Here is a 14,958-nt window from a genome sequence, read left to right as displayed (position 1 = left end):
GTGCTCATTCCATTACATGAATTAAAAAGAATCTTTACCTGCAAACTTTGTTTTATGAAGACAGTCGATTGAGTTTTGTAGTTGACTGGAGATCAGCTTACAAAAATGGTAACAATGAAGAGCTCTTGAAGTCAAGCATTAGGTAAGGTTTGGTACATGCATTGACAAATCAAAGTTAGGTCTGGACTGTACAAATGGTCTTTTTTTTTTTTTTTAATTTACAGAATATTGATTTCCCTGTGGCATTAAATTGTCAGCATGTGAACAGGTGTGAATGCTATTTTTTTATTTTTCTGAATCTTAGTTCTATAAATGACTGATGAACTTGCTGCAATTTTCAGAACATCAATCTCAATGCTGATTCTTTTTACAAAATACTAAGAATCTTTCACCGATGAATCATACGACTAGACTAAGTATCCACTGTTTATGTTCCCTGTAGACAATCTTGCAATAAGGTCAACACTAAGTCATCCAAGATGACAAAGTGAGGTTGTGTGCTAGTTGAAATTATCTGCTTCCTTTGTTAACAACTTGGAGGGTACATTATAGCATTTGTATGATAACTCTGAGACTGCAGAAAAGACACTATGAAGTGTGTTTTCTTGTATCTCTAGTCAATTGAGCTAGGTTAGCCATTTATGGTCTACTTAATTTTGCATGTGAAAAAAGTTGTATTTGATGTTGGGGCATTCCGAGAATTGAACTCGGGACCTCTCGCACCCAAAGCGAGAATCATACCACTAGACCAAATGCCCTGTTTTTGATATTATCATCTTTTAAGTTATACTCAAAATGTATTTTCCTGTTGTGAGTTATGTGATCAGAATTGTCATTTCTCATCTGCAAATATAGAATTCTGATACTCCTTAGTCCTTACCTCATGTAACCAGATTTTAATTTATAAGTTTGAACCTCAGTAAACATATATAAATGGATGCTGATTGTTTTACAAAATACTTTCAAGGAGATCAAATTATGAAATACTCATAAGGAGATTGAATTATAAAATTTTCCTTAGCAGTGAACTTTCCTTGAAAGAAGGAAAAAAAAAAGATGGGGCGTTCCGGGAATCGAACTCGGGACCTCTCGCACCCGAAGCGAGAATCATACCACTAGACCAAACGCCCATGTTTGGAATGTGTTCGGATAGTTTTGATATTATAATATTTTTTCTTTGTCTTTGTTTTTGGTGGATGTAAAAATCCTTGATATAAAACTTTTTTCTGTAAAAACATCATTTTAGCTTTGTTGTATTTGGGTGATTGAATTGTTAGGTCTCACGAAATATCGATTTTAGTCCTTGAGGTTAATAAAACATAACTATTTAACAAAATAATTTATTGAAAATTTAGAAAATAAAATAAAGGATTGGTAATACGAAGAATTATGTATATAAAATTAAAATTATATATAATTTATAAATAGTTAACTAAAATGATTATCTTAATTATATAAATTGAGCAGTTGCTTCTCTGATTGCTCTACTTTATATTCACGATTACATTTGAAAGGTTAGTAGATGGACAGACTCTTTAAGGTTATTAATGATGTCGTAACAACTTTCTATCCATAAAATATTTAACATTTATTTTTTATTAAATTCATATTTTTTCATACACAATTTTACAAGCATTTAGAATCACTAACCCTTCGAATTATTTTATTTGTATATTTTAAAATGATTGTTTTGTTAAATAGTCAACTTTTCTTAACTTCAAAAATTAAAGCCGCATACTTCAAATCATTGAAGGTTAAATGTGCATAATCAAAGTGAAAATATGTAATAATACGGGGATAAAAAACACTATTTAACTAGAAGCTCTCAGCATATTACATAAATTTTAAAAAGTTGGGGTATTCCGAGAATCGAACTCGGGACCTCTCGCACCCAAAGCGAGAATCATACCACTAGACCAAATGCCCTGCTGATTGCATTTAGTCATTGTTAAATATATAACATATAATGTGCATCTATATAGTTATAGCGTAACACAAATATATATATATATACACGGGTTTTAGAGTTTAGAATGTCGATCACTTGAAAGTTGAAAGTTGAAAGTCGAACAAAGTATTTGTTTTATCGTCTAAAATGAATGCTAGCTATTTACCTTTATTAATGTTCTACTAGGACGAGCTATATCTTACATTGTTATCTTCCTTTCTGGCTAACTTCAATTATATTTAACTGAATGGCATTTGCAAGCAAAGTCTGAAGTCTTTGTGTGGCACAGAGGAACAAAATGGCTGGGAAGTTCCAACACTCTGTATCCAATTGAGGAAGTACCAACAATAACAAGTTCATGCAAGATATTTCACAAAAAAAAAAAGAAAAAAGAAGAAGGGTAAATTTGATTATCATTTTGAATGATCTCATCTTTTTCAAATTTCACCGTCCACATCAAAAAATGGTGATTTATCCAGCAAAAAATCATGTCTCTGTATGTTTAAAAAAAGATAACTGAGCAGTGACTCGAGAAAGCTTCTAATAGTTTAGTTATGTTACAATAATAGATTCTGTACCTTCCAAAATCCAAAGTTACTATACAAAAAACTTCTTCCAAACCATACCCCAATTTAATCAACACCTCCTTCGCGTCAACTACATTTGTACTCTTTCAATAGTTGTGCAACAAACACCAGAAGCTCAACCATCTCAAATCCAGCAGCAGAGACAAAGTCCATGTTTTCACGTGTAGAGTGTCCGTTATCCATCTCCTCTTCAACACATCTGCTGGATGATCCCGAATCTGCCTCCACTGACCAACTAAGAGGGAGGGAGATTCCAAGTGCAGTTTTTAACTGACTTGCCTCATTAATAATATTGTCCAATGACTCCGAGGAGCAGTTCTCCATACCTTTGGATGCAGCTGGCTCTTTAAACTACATAATACAACACACTTCATCAAGCAACTTGCAATGGTCAAACCTTAGGGAATTTCCTTACAGGACAAAGATTGAGCTATATATTTTTCATCACCTCAAGTAGACTGAATAAAACATTAAGCTATGCAATGTTATATGATTGATACAGAACGTGCGATATCTTTTCTGATCGCTACCTCAAGTGCAATTTTTGTTATGCATTCATCTCTCCTGAGAGGCGGTCTATCTTTACAGTGAATTATTGGCTTCTAAAGAAGTCCTCTGCAAAAACTAGGAAACAAATACTACCTTTAAAAGTGAAAGGCGAAGCCTCCTAACTGCACGAATTAGATGCTCCATACTCTCTAAGCTCTCTTTTAGAGTTGCATTCTCTATCTTCATCCTGAAAAGTGGTAACAGAGAAATATAGGAGAAACTATGTGATACCAAGGAAATATATTCTCTGTAACATTACTTCCTTTTATGAGTGTACCAGTAGTAGGAAGCAGTTATTAAGTGTAACAGAAGCATCAACAAAATTTCAAACAATACCTTGCAAAATCCATGTTGTTGGCTTCAGAATCTCGATGAATGTCAGCATCATTTCCATCTGAATCTTGTAAACCAGTCCAGCGTCTCAGATAAGAAGTTTTCAGAAGATTTTTCAATCTTCCATCTTTTTCCTGAAGAGTCTTTTTCACTGCAATCTCACCAAGAGATTTTCCTTGTCTAGAGGCCTGATTAACTTTCCTACAACATTTAGCCATCTAGTGGTAACCAATTTGAAAAAGTATAACTTTTAATAGGTTAAGAAGTAGGGCAAGGAAGAAAGGGCAAAGTAGTCAACAATTTATTTATTGTTCTTTTTTGAGGATGTGCATAGCAGTCCAATTTACATGCTGGTCAAAACTCTCATCACTGTTTTAAACCAGGTCTCATTGCTACAAAAGACCAATAGTATCATCTCCATATACCATCCCATGTTTTTCCTGTTCAAACCCATCACTATTGCTTATAGTGGAAGACATTCTAACCTTCCTGCTTTCTAATGTTTTTCGCGTTCAAACTCATGTTTATTGCTATAAAATAAATAAATGTCATTATTCACCCCCACTTCATGCCTCAGAATCGTAAAAGATTGTTAACACCCATAGTTAATCTTTCAAGGAAAATTCCACAATAATTCCTTTTTGAGAAGGCAGGTATTAAGATCTTCCTTTGACAGAGAAGCGTACCATGAAAAACAACGGAGAAAAAAATGAAGTTGTTCCTAGTTTATACACAGTTAACTGGATATAGAAACATACTCTTGCAATAACTGATGGTCCCGCTTCAACTCTGCCAACTCCATGAGGGCTTTGACCTTTTCATTTGTAACCTTAAAAAATTGCACACATATATCAGCCCAATTTGCAGTTTTTCACTCCAAGCCCCCACATTATGATCACGCGATAGTATTATTAACAGTGTTATTAAATAAAGAGAGAATAAATAAAATTCCCCCTGAACTTGGCTGCAAAAATAAATAGTGTTGTTAACTTTACGGGTAATTATTTACCCCTATTCTCTTTTCAAGTGAATTAAAATATACCTTAATATAATAATACCAGTCACACAATGGCAAGTGCATTCCACATTGCGTCATGTCATTGATACACATGGCACCACATCAGCGTCACATTGAACATTATTTAGATTTTGTTTTTAATTCTTTTTTGTTTCTTTTTATTTATTCACAATTTTAGAAAGTAAAAAAAAATCTCAAAAAATAAGAATTAATCAATGATTATAAGAAAAATAATCTCAAAAAAAGAACATATTTTCAGAGGAAAGAGATACAAAATCTTAAAACCATTCTCACAAAAATATTCAATTTTTAAGACACATAATCAAAACAAATAAAATAATAACAGCTGATAATTTACTTTGGGATGAAAAAATTGTAGATTTACATTTAAAAGAGCTTTGTTCATCACATTCAACCCTTGCCGTAAATACTAATTTTAATTTGAAGCAAGAACAAGTCGATGGCTTTTCTATATTTTCCTATCATCACTCTTTTTGGGTTTTAGTGATAGAAAGGAAATGAGGATGGGATGGGGGCTTCTTGAAGAAAGAGAAAAAAAATGGAAAGTTCAACAAATAATAATAAGAAGAAAAATGTGACACACCGAGGTTCGAAGGGAAAGAAAGAGGGTCGGAGTGGGAGTTCTAAGATGATAAATAGTATCGCGATGGGGTTTCAAAGAAGGAGAAAGAGGTTTGGGTACAAGTGGTTGTCGACGGCGGGAGGGGTGGATTGGGTGTGAGAAAGATGAAGGGGCTGGAGGTGGGGCTAGGGTTATCGTTTTTTTGATTTGGTTTTGCACTATTCGATTTGAATTTTTTGGTTTTGTAAAATTGTAACCCAATCTGAAAAGTGTAAGCCAATCCGATCCAAAAAAACCGAATTTTTCGGTTTTTGATTTTGTAAAAAAGTGTAACCCAATCCGATCCAACATAAATTTGGTTTTGTTTGGTTTTCCTCTTTCGGTTCGGCTTTTTTCGGTTTAGTTATTCGGTTATGTCAATGATTAATACATAACCAAAGTAATAATATTGAGTCTCTTAAATATACTTTCTAATATAAATCATAAGAAAGAACTTTAAACACGATACTTATAAATATACCTATTATACATGTTCAACCATAAAATATAAATATAACCATCGTGAAAGGCAATAACCAAAAATGGACAAAAGTGATTAACTCCAACTTAATTCTAAACCTAAGCTTATATATATATTGTTAGAATATCAATAGATCAATACAATCCTATTAGAATAGGAATATGTTTCTAAACCTAAGCTTATATATTGTTAGAATATCAATGGATTTATACAATCCTATCAGAACAGTCTTTATGTTTATAAATCCTACTAGAATAAAAATATGTTTAACAATCGTATTAGAGTAGGATTAGGAATACTAAATAATATCCTACTTGTTAAAGGATTGTATTCTAAGGTCCACAAAAAGGGGATCAATGTAATAATGTAGACACAACAACAATTCAATAATATTTTTTTCCTATATCACTCACATGGTATCAGAGCCTCTACGATCTTGGTAACAATCAAAGAGCTTCCACTGCCGGCGGGCGGCTGTTATCCATACATGTCACCTGCTCGGCTAATGATTATGTTAGCAAAAGTTATCTAATTTGTATAGCATCGTGCCATCATTCCGGTGACTACTTTCTTATATCTAATTTGTGTAGCACCGTGTCATCATTCCGATTACTTTTTCATATTTAATTTTTGTAGCACCGTTCCATCATTCCGGTGACTAATTTTTTATATTTAATTTGTGTAGCACTGTGCCATCATTCCGATGACTACTTTTTCATATATAAGGGAAGAGCTCGATAGGGTCGAGAAAGGGCGTAAACTCCCATAAAAGTGGAATTGGGGAATTGTAAATGGAAGTGAGTTCGTTCTTGACAGCCCATCTTTGTCTCAGTAGAGTCTTTCAGTGGCACGTTTCGGTCCTCTTCCCCATTACTTAGAAAAAGTATTTGTGTAGCACTGTGCCATTATTCCGATGACTACTTTTTCATATATAATTTGTGTAGCACCGGAACAGATCTACTAGTTCTTTGATTCCGGTTAGTAAGAGGGATCTTGAACTAAGAAATAGACCCTAGAAGCTAAAAAAGGCTTGCCATCCTTCCGGTAATGACTTTCTTTTTTTACATATCTGATTTGTGTAGCACCACACATCTCTCCAAACTACTTTTCATATTAAATTTTGTGCAGTACTATGGATTTTTCGAACTATTTTCTCATATCTGAGTTGCATAGCATCATGTGTTTTTTCCAGTGACTCAGATTTGATTTGCATACTTCCATTCGTCTTTTCGATGACTCCCCAAATCTGATTTGCATAAGGTTATGTCATCGTTCCAACCCTACCCATATAATTTCTCTTTTTCAATGGAGTCGTTCCATCAATTCGAACTATCCTTATAGTTGGGTCGTGACATCATTTCGACCCTACCCGTATAATTTTATTTCTTAGATTGTGACCACTTTTAGCCATCAAATCTAATATTTCGTCATATGACCATGTTTCGAGATGACTTTCTTAATTAATATCAACTTATCTATTGATTCCAACACGATCCATATACTTTACACTAGATTTGAGCATTTCGTTGCTCAGGGAGAGTCCTTGTATGTCGATTGTGCAGATCACACTCTATGATTTAGAACAATTCTTCAACAATTTTTCTCAAGCTTGGTTTGGGAAGTTCAACACCAAAATTATGCATCAAATACAATATTTCATGCGAAGATTAAGCTCATTGAGATTGACTGGCATTATACATCAAATCCTATATTAAATGAGAAGACAAGCACAATGAGATTGTCTGTCAATTTTGTGAAGTCTGCAAATATCTCACCAAGCCCCTCATCGGTCCTCGTGTTAATTACATTTGTAACAAGCTAGGTACGCTTGTTACATCAACTGTACGCACTAGCTTGAGGGAGAGTGTTAGAATATGAATTGGTTAATACGATCCTGTTAGAATAGAAATAGGTTTATACAGTCCTATTAGAATAGAAATATGTTTATACAATCCTATTAGAATAGAAATATGTTTATACAATCCTATTAGAATAGGAATAGGAATACTAAATAGTATCGTATTGGTAAAGGATTGTATTCTAGGGTAAATAAATAGGATCTCAATGCAATAATGTAGACACAACAACAATTCAATAATATTCTTTTCCTATGTTTCTCTCTCACACACATATATATATCCGAAACCAAACAAAGTAATTTATTAATCCAAAACCAAACCTAATTTTTTATATAAACGCGCTTTTACTTTTTTGACTAGTCATGTCAGTAATTTGGGTGTATTTTAAGTCACTTGAAAAGAGATAAGGGGGGTAAATAATTAGAGGGGAAAGAGGGGGGGGGGGGGGAGAGAGGGAAAGGGATTTTATGTATTGCTCTTAAATAAAAATGATGGATTTAAAGTGATAGATGGGGGATAGTGATCGGTAAAGGAAGAAAACACTCAGAGGAATACTTGAAGTAAGTTCCTCTGGAGATCCTCAATTTTCTTCTGCAGAGCTGCATTGACATTCCTCTCCAACAAGTGTCTTTCTTCTTGTTGCGAGAGAAGTAGTAAAGTCTCAACCTGAAACGGAAAGAGAAACTGATTAAATATAGCACATAATTACAATTTGAAAGCGCTTTGTTTTATTGCAACAGTTACAAAACCTTCTCATTTAGTGCCACAGCGAGAGCCTTTGAAGCATCACTATTTCCAACAGCAATGGTAGTTGTCAAGCTAGGCTGATTCCTCTGCAACAGGTAGAGATGGAGAAACTTCAGAAACATGTTGACAGCATATTTTTTGTTTAGAAGCTATGGTTCGTTTCGCTAAAGATTAGATTGCAAAGCATATAGAACTGATTGAAATAGTATTAAACAAAGCAATCCCATCCTCCGAAGTGACTGCTGATATCAACAAAAGCATTCGTTGATTTTAAGAATCATTAGTTACAGAGGAAAAAGGGAGAATCCACTAAGGGAACAAGTCTTCTTCTTCAATAACTATTTTAGGAAGTAGAGAACCTTATCCAAGAAACAACTTACAAAATCTCAGGAGACGAACTTGAAGATATAGTATTTATCCCATCTCTTTGACATAAAAAACAGACAGAAGACCACAAGCTAAACTTTTTCTTCTAACCACAAAAAATGTGCGGAAGCTGGTACAAGCACATAGCAATACTAGCGCAAATATAGGTGTGAGCATAAAATCTGCACCATCAACATGTTATACTTTTTCTTAAAGGGTTATACATTTGGCAATATCACCATGACATTCAGAAAGTGGAATAGCTTTCGTCCCTTGAATTTTCATCATTATTAGTGCATAACTGAGATATTTGAGTGCAACAGAAACCTTCTTATGACAAGAGAACTCCTAGAAGAGAACACTACCAAAATAAAATTGAACTGGAGATGTAGACAGCGACAAAGAAACGTCTAGAGTAAGAATACGAACTGATTACCTTAAAGATCAACTCTGAACCATCATCATTGTTTACCCGAACATCTTGATGTTCAAGTTCATTTTTCAAATTATCTACTTGAGAGGAATTTATGTCTCTCTCACTCATGCTGCAGTCCTTGAGCTTTTCGTCCACCATGTTCACAGCTGATTTAATATGAGAAAATCCCTCATCAAGTAAACTCGTGATATCAATTTTATGCTGAGAATGATAGAGGCGAAATGCCGATATTTGAGCCCGCAGCTTCTCTTCTGAAAGAATCTGCATGTTTGTCCTTTCAGTAATTAATACAAACACTGGTGCTTATATTCCATTTCAGAAAAACAAAATTCGTACTTTCTGTTTTTCCAGTGCGCGCACTTTTTTCTTCAAGTGATTTTCTATTTCAAGACCCTGAAAACCAACACAATTTTTTTTAAAAAAAAAAAGAGAGAGAGAGAAGAGAGCAATGAAATGATTAAGAATAGAGTAGAACAATAAGTTCCTGCAATATTGAACAAAGAGCAGATGAGAAACTACATACTACTTGTAGCTTGTTCTGAAGATTATCCAAAGATTTTCGTAGTGTCTCCACTTGTTCTTCCAGAGCACTCTGTCTGAGGAAAGTTAGTCAAGATCATATAATAAGTTTGAACAATTCTTTTTTATTTGATTGAACAATTAAAGAATTAAGCAGTCCACGAAAACAATTGATAGTGACTTGGAATTCCAAATTCCTTGCATTTAGGATGACACTTCCCACACTCAAATACGAGCTATATCCACAGCCAGCCTTCGAAGTAATGCAAGTATTTTGCAAATATTTTCTTCAATCCTCACACTTCTCCATCTCCTAATTAAATGAAAGAGCATCTCACCACCACAATGAGTGTCACCCCTTGTTAGACAAGAGCTCACTTTAATGATAAACATTTAATGATAAGTTCCCCAGCTTAAGTAGGGAAACAAAAGGGAAACTGATAACGTAGCCATTAAACTAGATGAATGCTCAGTAGAAGGTAACATCAAATTAATTATTCAGTATCAAACAAATACTCATTTTACTTAATCTCCTTAAGCAGCAAGTAATAAAGAGAAGAAAGTGGAGTGGAACCTGGAAATTGGTGTTAGCTAGAAATTTGATTAGCATAACAGTAGGATTTTGTGAACCAAGGAAGTCTGAATGGAAATATGTGCTCAAAATGATAACAAGCATCACTTTGTAGTTTGACTTTTAGCAGTGGAAACTTGTAAATTTTGGAGATGGATGAAATAATTTGGAATAGACTAATATGAAAAGCAACTCAAGTGATTTGAGACAAAACATCAGTTATAACCAGTAACGTCCAAGTTTTAAGATTGCTAACTTTCTGGAACTCACAATGTACTTCAAGGTGGATGTTTCCTCAGGATTGCTGAAAGTCCACATTTCAGACAAATCATGCAGGAGGCACCCACATTTGTCTTCCCAGGACACATCTTCTTCAATATCCTCCAGTGACTGCTGTCTGATCTCATAGAACTTGTGAACAACCTGTTGTACAAAACAACATCTTCAAGGGTGGATATTTATCAGTAATGAAGGAATATAATACATAGTTTCTTTCTTATTTCTTTGAGAGCTTCCTTGATCCAAAAATTGCATAAATGGAATGTTACACATGTATAGATGAAAGAATTTTGTTATATATTTTAGCTCTGTAACAATTATGAATATGGATTCACAGGGAGGGCATCAGAACTAAGTACCTCCTTGAAAGCCTCATCCAACCTCTCTTCCCCGTCCATCTCACTCTGCAAAGTAGCCGTCAATATTTTCTCTTCAAGTAATTCACAGTGCAGCTCTTCAATCCTGCATCAGAGATGGAACATAAGGGCAATATTATGTAACACTGCATATATTCCAAGAATTGTTTTTAGATGGTTTGTATACTGCAGTGGAATTATGTGGATACTATGGGTTGAACATATCCATCTTCATAAATATGAAGGCTATTCACCTCTTTTAGTCAGGTTCTGCAGAGTTTAGAATTCTAAATAGCTTAAACACCAAATCACAATTTTTATGGATAAAGATATCAACATATCATGAAAATTTCCAACTCAAATGAAGTTGCTTCTTAAAAATATTGACTATTCAGATCATTGTAGAAGTTACTTCCATTGCACTCAATTGCCCATGAAGGAGTGGGCAAATGCAAGAATCAAAGAAGAGCAAGAGTTCCAAAATCATGAAATTAGGGAATACACCACTTGAACACCCAAAGCCTACTCACCACTAAATTAAATCACTGAATTAAAAGCTAACTCCACTGTTCTAAAATCCATTGCTTCTCTACTACAGTAGAAGGTGAAAAACACCAGCATCCATTTTTTTTAATTATACTTTGTCGAATCTAATCTGCAGCGGCACAGCCAATATGGACTTATGTGGTAAAACCTTAGAATGTTACTTTGTGCTATCACAACTATTATGAGCCTTCTTGTGCTTTCCTTTGGCTGTTATAAAAGGTAAGGTGACGAAGCTTGCCTATTAATTATAACCAAAAAGGTTTTCTGAAGATAAGACCCCTAATGCAATCGGCGGTTCCCTGGAGTGAAATGAGAGGTAAACTATTTGACTGCATGGAAGTTATTTAGAAGAGAAACATTAGAAGTACATATTTTATGGGACACTAGGGCTTAGAATAGATATTTTCAAGTGCGACTTTGGTGCTTATGATTGTAATACTTAATTTATCACAGGAGAAATATGTCATTAGAAGTAGGAGCAAGACAAAATCTAATGCCTGTTAACATGTAAAAATTCAATCAAACCTCTGCTGAAGTTCATGAAATCCTCTTGAAATAAGCTCCTCCTTTTCCTTAGCCTTTTCAGCCTGCAACATTTATAGAGAATGTTTAAAAAAGCCTCCAAGAATTAGTTATGTGAAGGATGAACTGAACATGTAATCTCATGCTCACAAGTTCTTTAATAGTGAATTTTAAACAGTAGTTGAAATTAAACACCAGTCTATGCATCAATTGAGAAAATCTGGTTTTCCCAGAACATTTAAATCAAGATTCTTCAACAGTGATAGGCAGTAATAGATATGTAAAGGGTGTTGACCACACCGTCTTTTCTCTCCCTTCCAATTCCCCCTTTTTTATTTTTATTTTTTGAGTGCAGCAAGGGGGGGGGGGGGGTTCAGGATGGAATTAAAAGAAATCTTGACAACCTCCATTACAGCATGGTCCCGCTCAGAAAATGCAGCAGCAACACAGCCTTGAAAAAACTTGAGCTGCTTTTCTGCTTCAATATTCTGGAGTAAAATAGAAAACGGAGTAAGTTATAATATACTGGACTATGACGCACTTCCTGATATTTAATTGATCTAGATCCAACTAAAATGAATGTCTAAGACATCTGAGTTGCAAGCTCTTAGCATTCCAAGAACCAGAATTATAATGAAATTTGAGTCACAACCGCCAAACAGGAACATTTTAACAGTCAAAATAGCTTCAATAGTAACACACTCAATATATTAACAAGCACATGATGCACCTCCAGACCCCCTAATGTTTATGCTTTCTCTCTCCTTTCCGGGGTATAGGGTAGGGAGAAGAGCAAAGAGAAGACCTTGGAAACTTCTGCACTGTGTAGACTAGCCAGTTGACCCTAACAAAGTGAAGAAGAGAAAAAAGTGCATCTGTAAGATCAATAGCATAGAGGTTCTGCAATGACATAAAAGAGTAGTTGTAAACCTTACTTTGATGTGATAAGCTTCTGAAAGCTCTTCTTGAAGATTCTGATTTTCTCTTGTGCAAGCAGCTAGTTTCTTTTTCAAGTTTTCAGTCTCCTGCTCCAACCCAGCTATCCTAATTGGTTAGAAAAAATCCATTTTTAAATGTCATGACAAAATGCCCTTCTTCAATTCCACACAAGAATAAGAGAGAGAACATAAACAAGGAAAACAACCTAAACAAACAAATGACTAGCTTCCCCCCAACTTCCCAAAAAAAAAAGAATAAGAAAGTTGAACCTATGAAGAGGCACATGAGTAGGCAGCCCAATATAGCTAGGTCCACTTTGTTGCATGCATAGCTGTTCAATATCTTTATGCAATTCATCACGCTCTAAACAAGAAACCACAATACATTAGATTGCACACAATTTTCTCACTTACTAATCAGTTACAGACTACACCACTGCAAAGAAAAGAGGAAGGTTCAGAACACATTTAAAACATACTTGGATAACAACGCGAAAGAAATTAGCATGAATGAAGAAGTGCGAGTAGATAACATCATATTTAATTAATTCTTCACTACATAACCATTCTGGAGTCCACCAAACCAGCTCAACAATAAAAATGTTAAACTCGTATCGTGTAATCAAAAGTAGCAATCACATTAATGTCTGTTGAGAACTTGTTAGCGGAATTCTAAATCCTCTCTATTTTCGAGGAGGGGATGAATTTAACCCTTCTTTTGGTCACTCAATTACTCAACAGAAGTCGGTAACCTATTGAATCTTGAACTGTTCAGGCTTATCTGAAGTGTCTGAGTCATACTAATAATATAGTACATCCACAACAGCCAGTTGCTTCATGCCTATGAGGACCTATTCACCTTATCTAAACTGATTACATTCAAAGATTTGACGAATCCCTCATGTCATTAAGAAAACCATAGGGAAAAAATGTCCTTACTAATCGCATAGACAACTAGTATCCCCATGCATGATTCACCTTTAAACCTATATTCGATCTTCATTGTCAGGAGAAACTACTTTGCTGTATAGATAGTTGGACAAGAATGACAGACGAATCAAGAACACAACTTCTACTCTTTTCTCAACTTATAGAGTTGGTATTTAGTAATGAAATTTTATATATTCATCAAGAAAGAACATTCCACACTGTGTTAGTCCAATCTGGCCATAACACACATACAAATTCAAGAATTACAAAAACCATAACATGTAAGCATACCGCGTTCCAACTCTTTGATCCGAGCACGCAAAGATGCATTATCGTTCAAATTTCCATCCATGGCTGAAAAAAAAACGGAAAATCTTGATTTCCACAAGAACGTATGAATCATAATTCATTCTCCTACTACAATTACGTCGGAAAGTTGTGATAAACAAATAGTTCATCCTATATCGAAATGGACAAAGAATTAAGAAACCGAGATTTTGATAAATTAGAGGAAAGATTAAATCAAAGGGTCAAGAAAGTAACCTTGAAGGCTCCAATTCGAATGAGAACCCTAGAAACCCAACAACTGATTCTTAATTTTTTTTCCCTCTTTTCTTGCCGGAGACGGTAGTCGGTATATATAAACTTTTGATTGCTTCTTTAAAATATAATGTTATTTTTATGTCTTTCCAATTTAGATATTATCAGCGCGTTTAAAAAAAAATATTAAAATTTGATAATTTGGAGACAACAAAATTCGTGCTGGCGTTATTTGGAAATAATTTGTCATTTACTTATAGCTTGGACGAAAGTGTTGAATAGTTTTCTCTTATATAATACGTTTGATTTATTCTTTTTTTGCTTCAATTTTTGTATTTATGTTATTAAATAGTATTTTTATTTTGATTAATTCATTTGTATTTTATATGTTATGTATTCAGAAATTAAGAAGAATTAATATTTTTATAATCTAACTCCAATTGACATTGCTATTTACACTTAATTCATCATCGTAATAGTATTTGTCAAAAATATATATATATTATTTATTTATTATATTAAAGAAATCAGTTATTTTCTAAAAGAATACTTTTTATTATATCAAGGACACCCTACATCTCCTAAAGCAGATCAAAATTCTAGTTGAAGGATTATGTATGCTTATCCTTCCATTAGGATTAAAAAATATACTTCTGATGTAGATTTTGTTTACCCTCTTACCTAGACAACTAATAAATCATTTTCCTTTTATAATTTTTTCGTAAAAGCCCATTCCATAATAAATATCCAATATAATAATTAAATTATGTATAAGCTAGACTAAACACTGGCTTATAGAAAAAAAAACATT

At 34.0% G+C, this 14,958-nt stretch overlaps 1 protein-coding gene, 1 long non-coding RNA gene and 3 other non-coding genes across 10 annotated transcripts; 1 reads left to right on the top strand and 4 right to left on the bottom strand.

The window, feature by feature from the left end:
• Positions 1-32: 32 nt before the first annotated feature.
• On the top strand, positions 33-476 carry LOC138338859 (uncharacterized). Its single transcript, XR_011211878.1, has 3 exons — positions 33-142; positions 225-268; positions 342-476. It is a non-coding gene; the product is annotated as an uncharacterized lncRNA (long non-coding RNA).
• Positions 477-686: 210 nt separating this feature from the next.
• On the bottom strand, positions 687-758 carry TRNAP-UGG (transfer RNA proline (anticodon UGG)). Its single transcript has one exon. It is a non-coding gene; the product is annotated as a tRNA-Pro (tRNA).
• Positions 759-1,058: 300 nt separating this feature from the next.
• Positions 1,059-1,130, bottom strand: TRNAP-CGG (transfer RNA proline (anticodon CGG)). The gene has a single exon. It is a non-coding gene; the product is annotated as a tRNA-Pro (tRNA).
• A 724-nt stretch (positions 1,131-1,854) lies between these two features.
• On the bottom strand, positions 1,855-1,926 carry TRNAP-UGG (transfer RNA proline (anticodon UGG)). The gene has a single exon. It is a non-coding gene; the product is annotated as a tRNA-Pro (tRNA).
• Positions 1,927-2,344: 418 nt separating this feature from the next.
• On the bottom strand, positions 2,345-14,376 carry LOC101263353 (uncharacterized). 6 transcript variants are annotated; one of them, XM_004230641.5, is made up of 18 exons: positions 14,151-14,376; positions 13,899-13,961; positions 12,948-13,041; positions 12,675-12,783; positions 12,545-12,583; positions 12,144-12,227; positions 11,743-11,804; positions 10,675-10,777; positions 10,307-10,459; positions 9,470-9,538; positions 9,283-9,339; positions 8,947-9,207; positions 8,147-8,230; positions 7,953-8,063; positions 4,176-4,246; positions 3,421-3,618; positions 3,178-3,271; positions 2,345-2,886 (listed from the first exon to the last, which is right to left on the bottom strand). In XM_004230641.5, exons 2-18 carry the CDS (start codon positions 13,957-13,959, stop codon positions 2,602-2,604), a joined length of 1,935 nt encoding a protein of 644 aa, XP_004230689.1. In that variant the 5' UTR covers positions 13,960-13,961; positions 14,151-14,376; the 3' UTR covers positions 2,345-2,601. The 6 variants fall into 6 exon arrangements, with proteins under 6 accessions (XP_004230689.1, XP_010315174.1, XP_025884048.1 ...); XM_010316872.4 differs by having other exon boundaries at positions 12,675-12,778; positions 14,151-14,290; XM_026028263.2 differs by lacking the exon at positions 12,545-12,583 and having other exon boundaries at positions 14,151-14,298.
• Positions 14,377-14,958: the final 582 nt, after the last annotated feature.

Source organism: Solanum lycopersicum, chromosome 1 (assembly GCF_036512215.1).
Source record: "Solanum lycopersicum chromosome 1, SLM_r2.1".
Lineage (NCBI taxonomy): Eukaryota > Viridiplantae > Streptophyta > Magnoliopsida > Solanales > Solanaceae > Solanum > Solanum lycopersicum.
The sequence above is the reverse complement of the archived record's forward strand: the minus strand, read 5'-3'. Positions and strand labels throughout refer to the sequence as shown.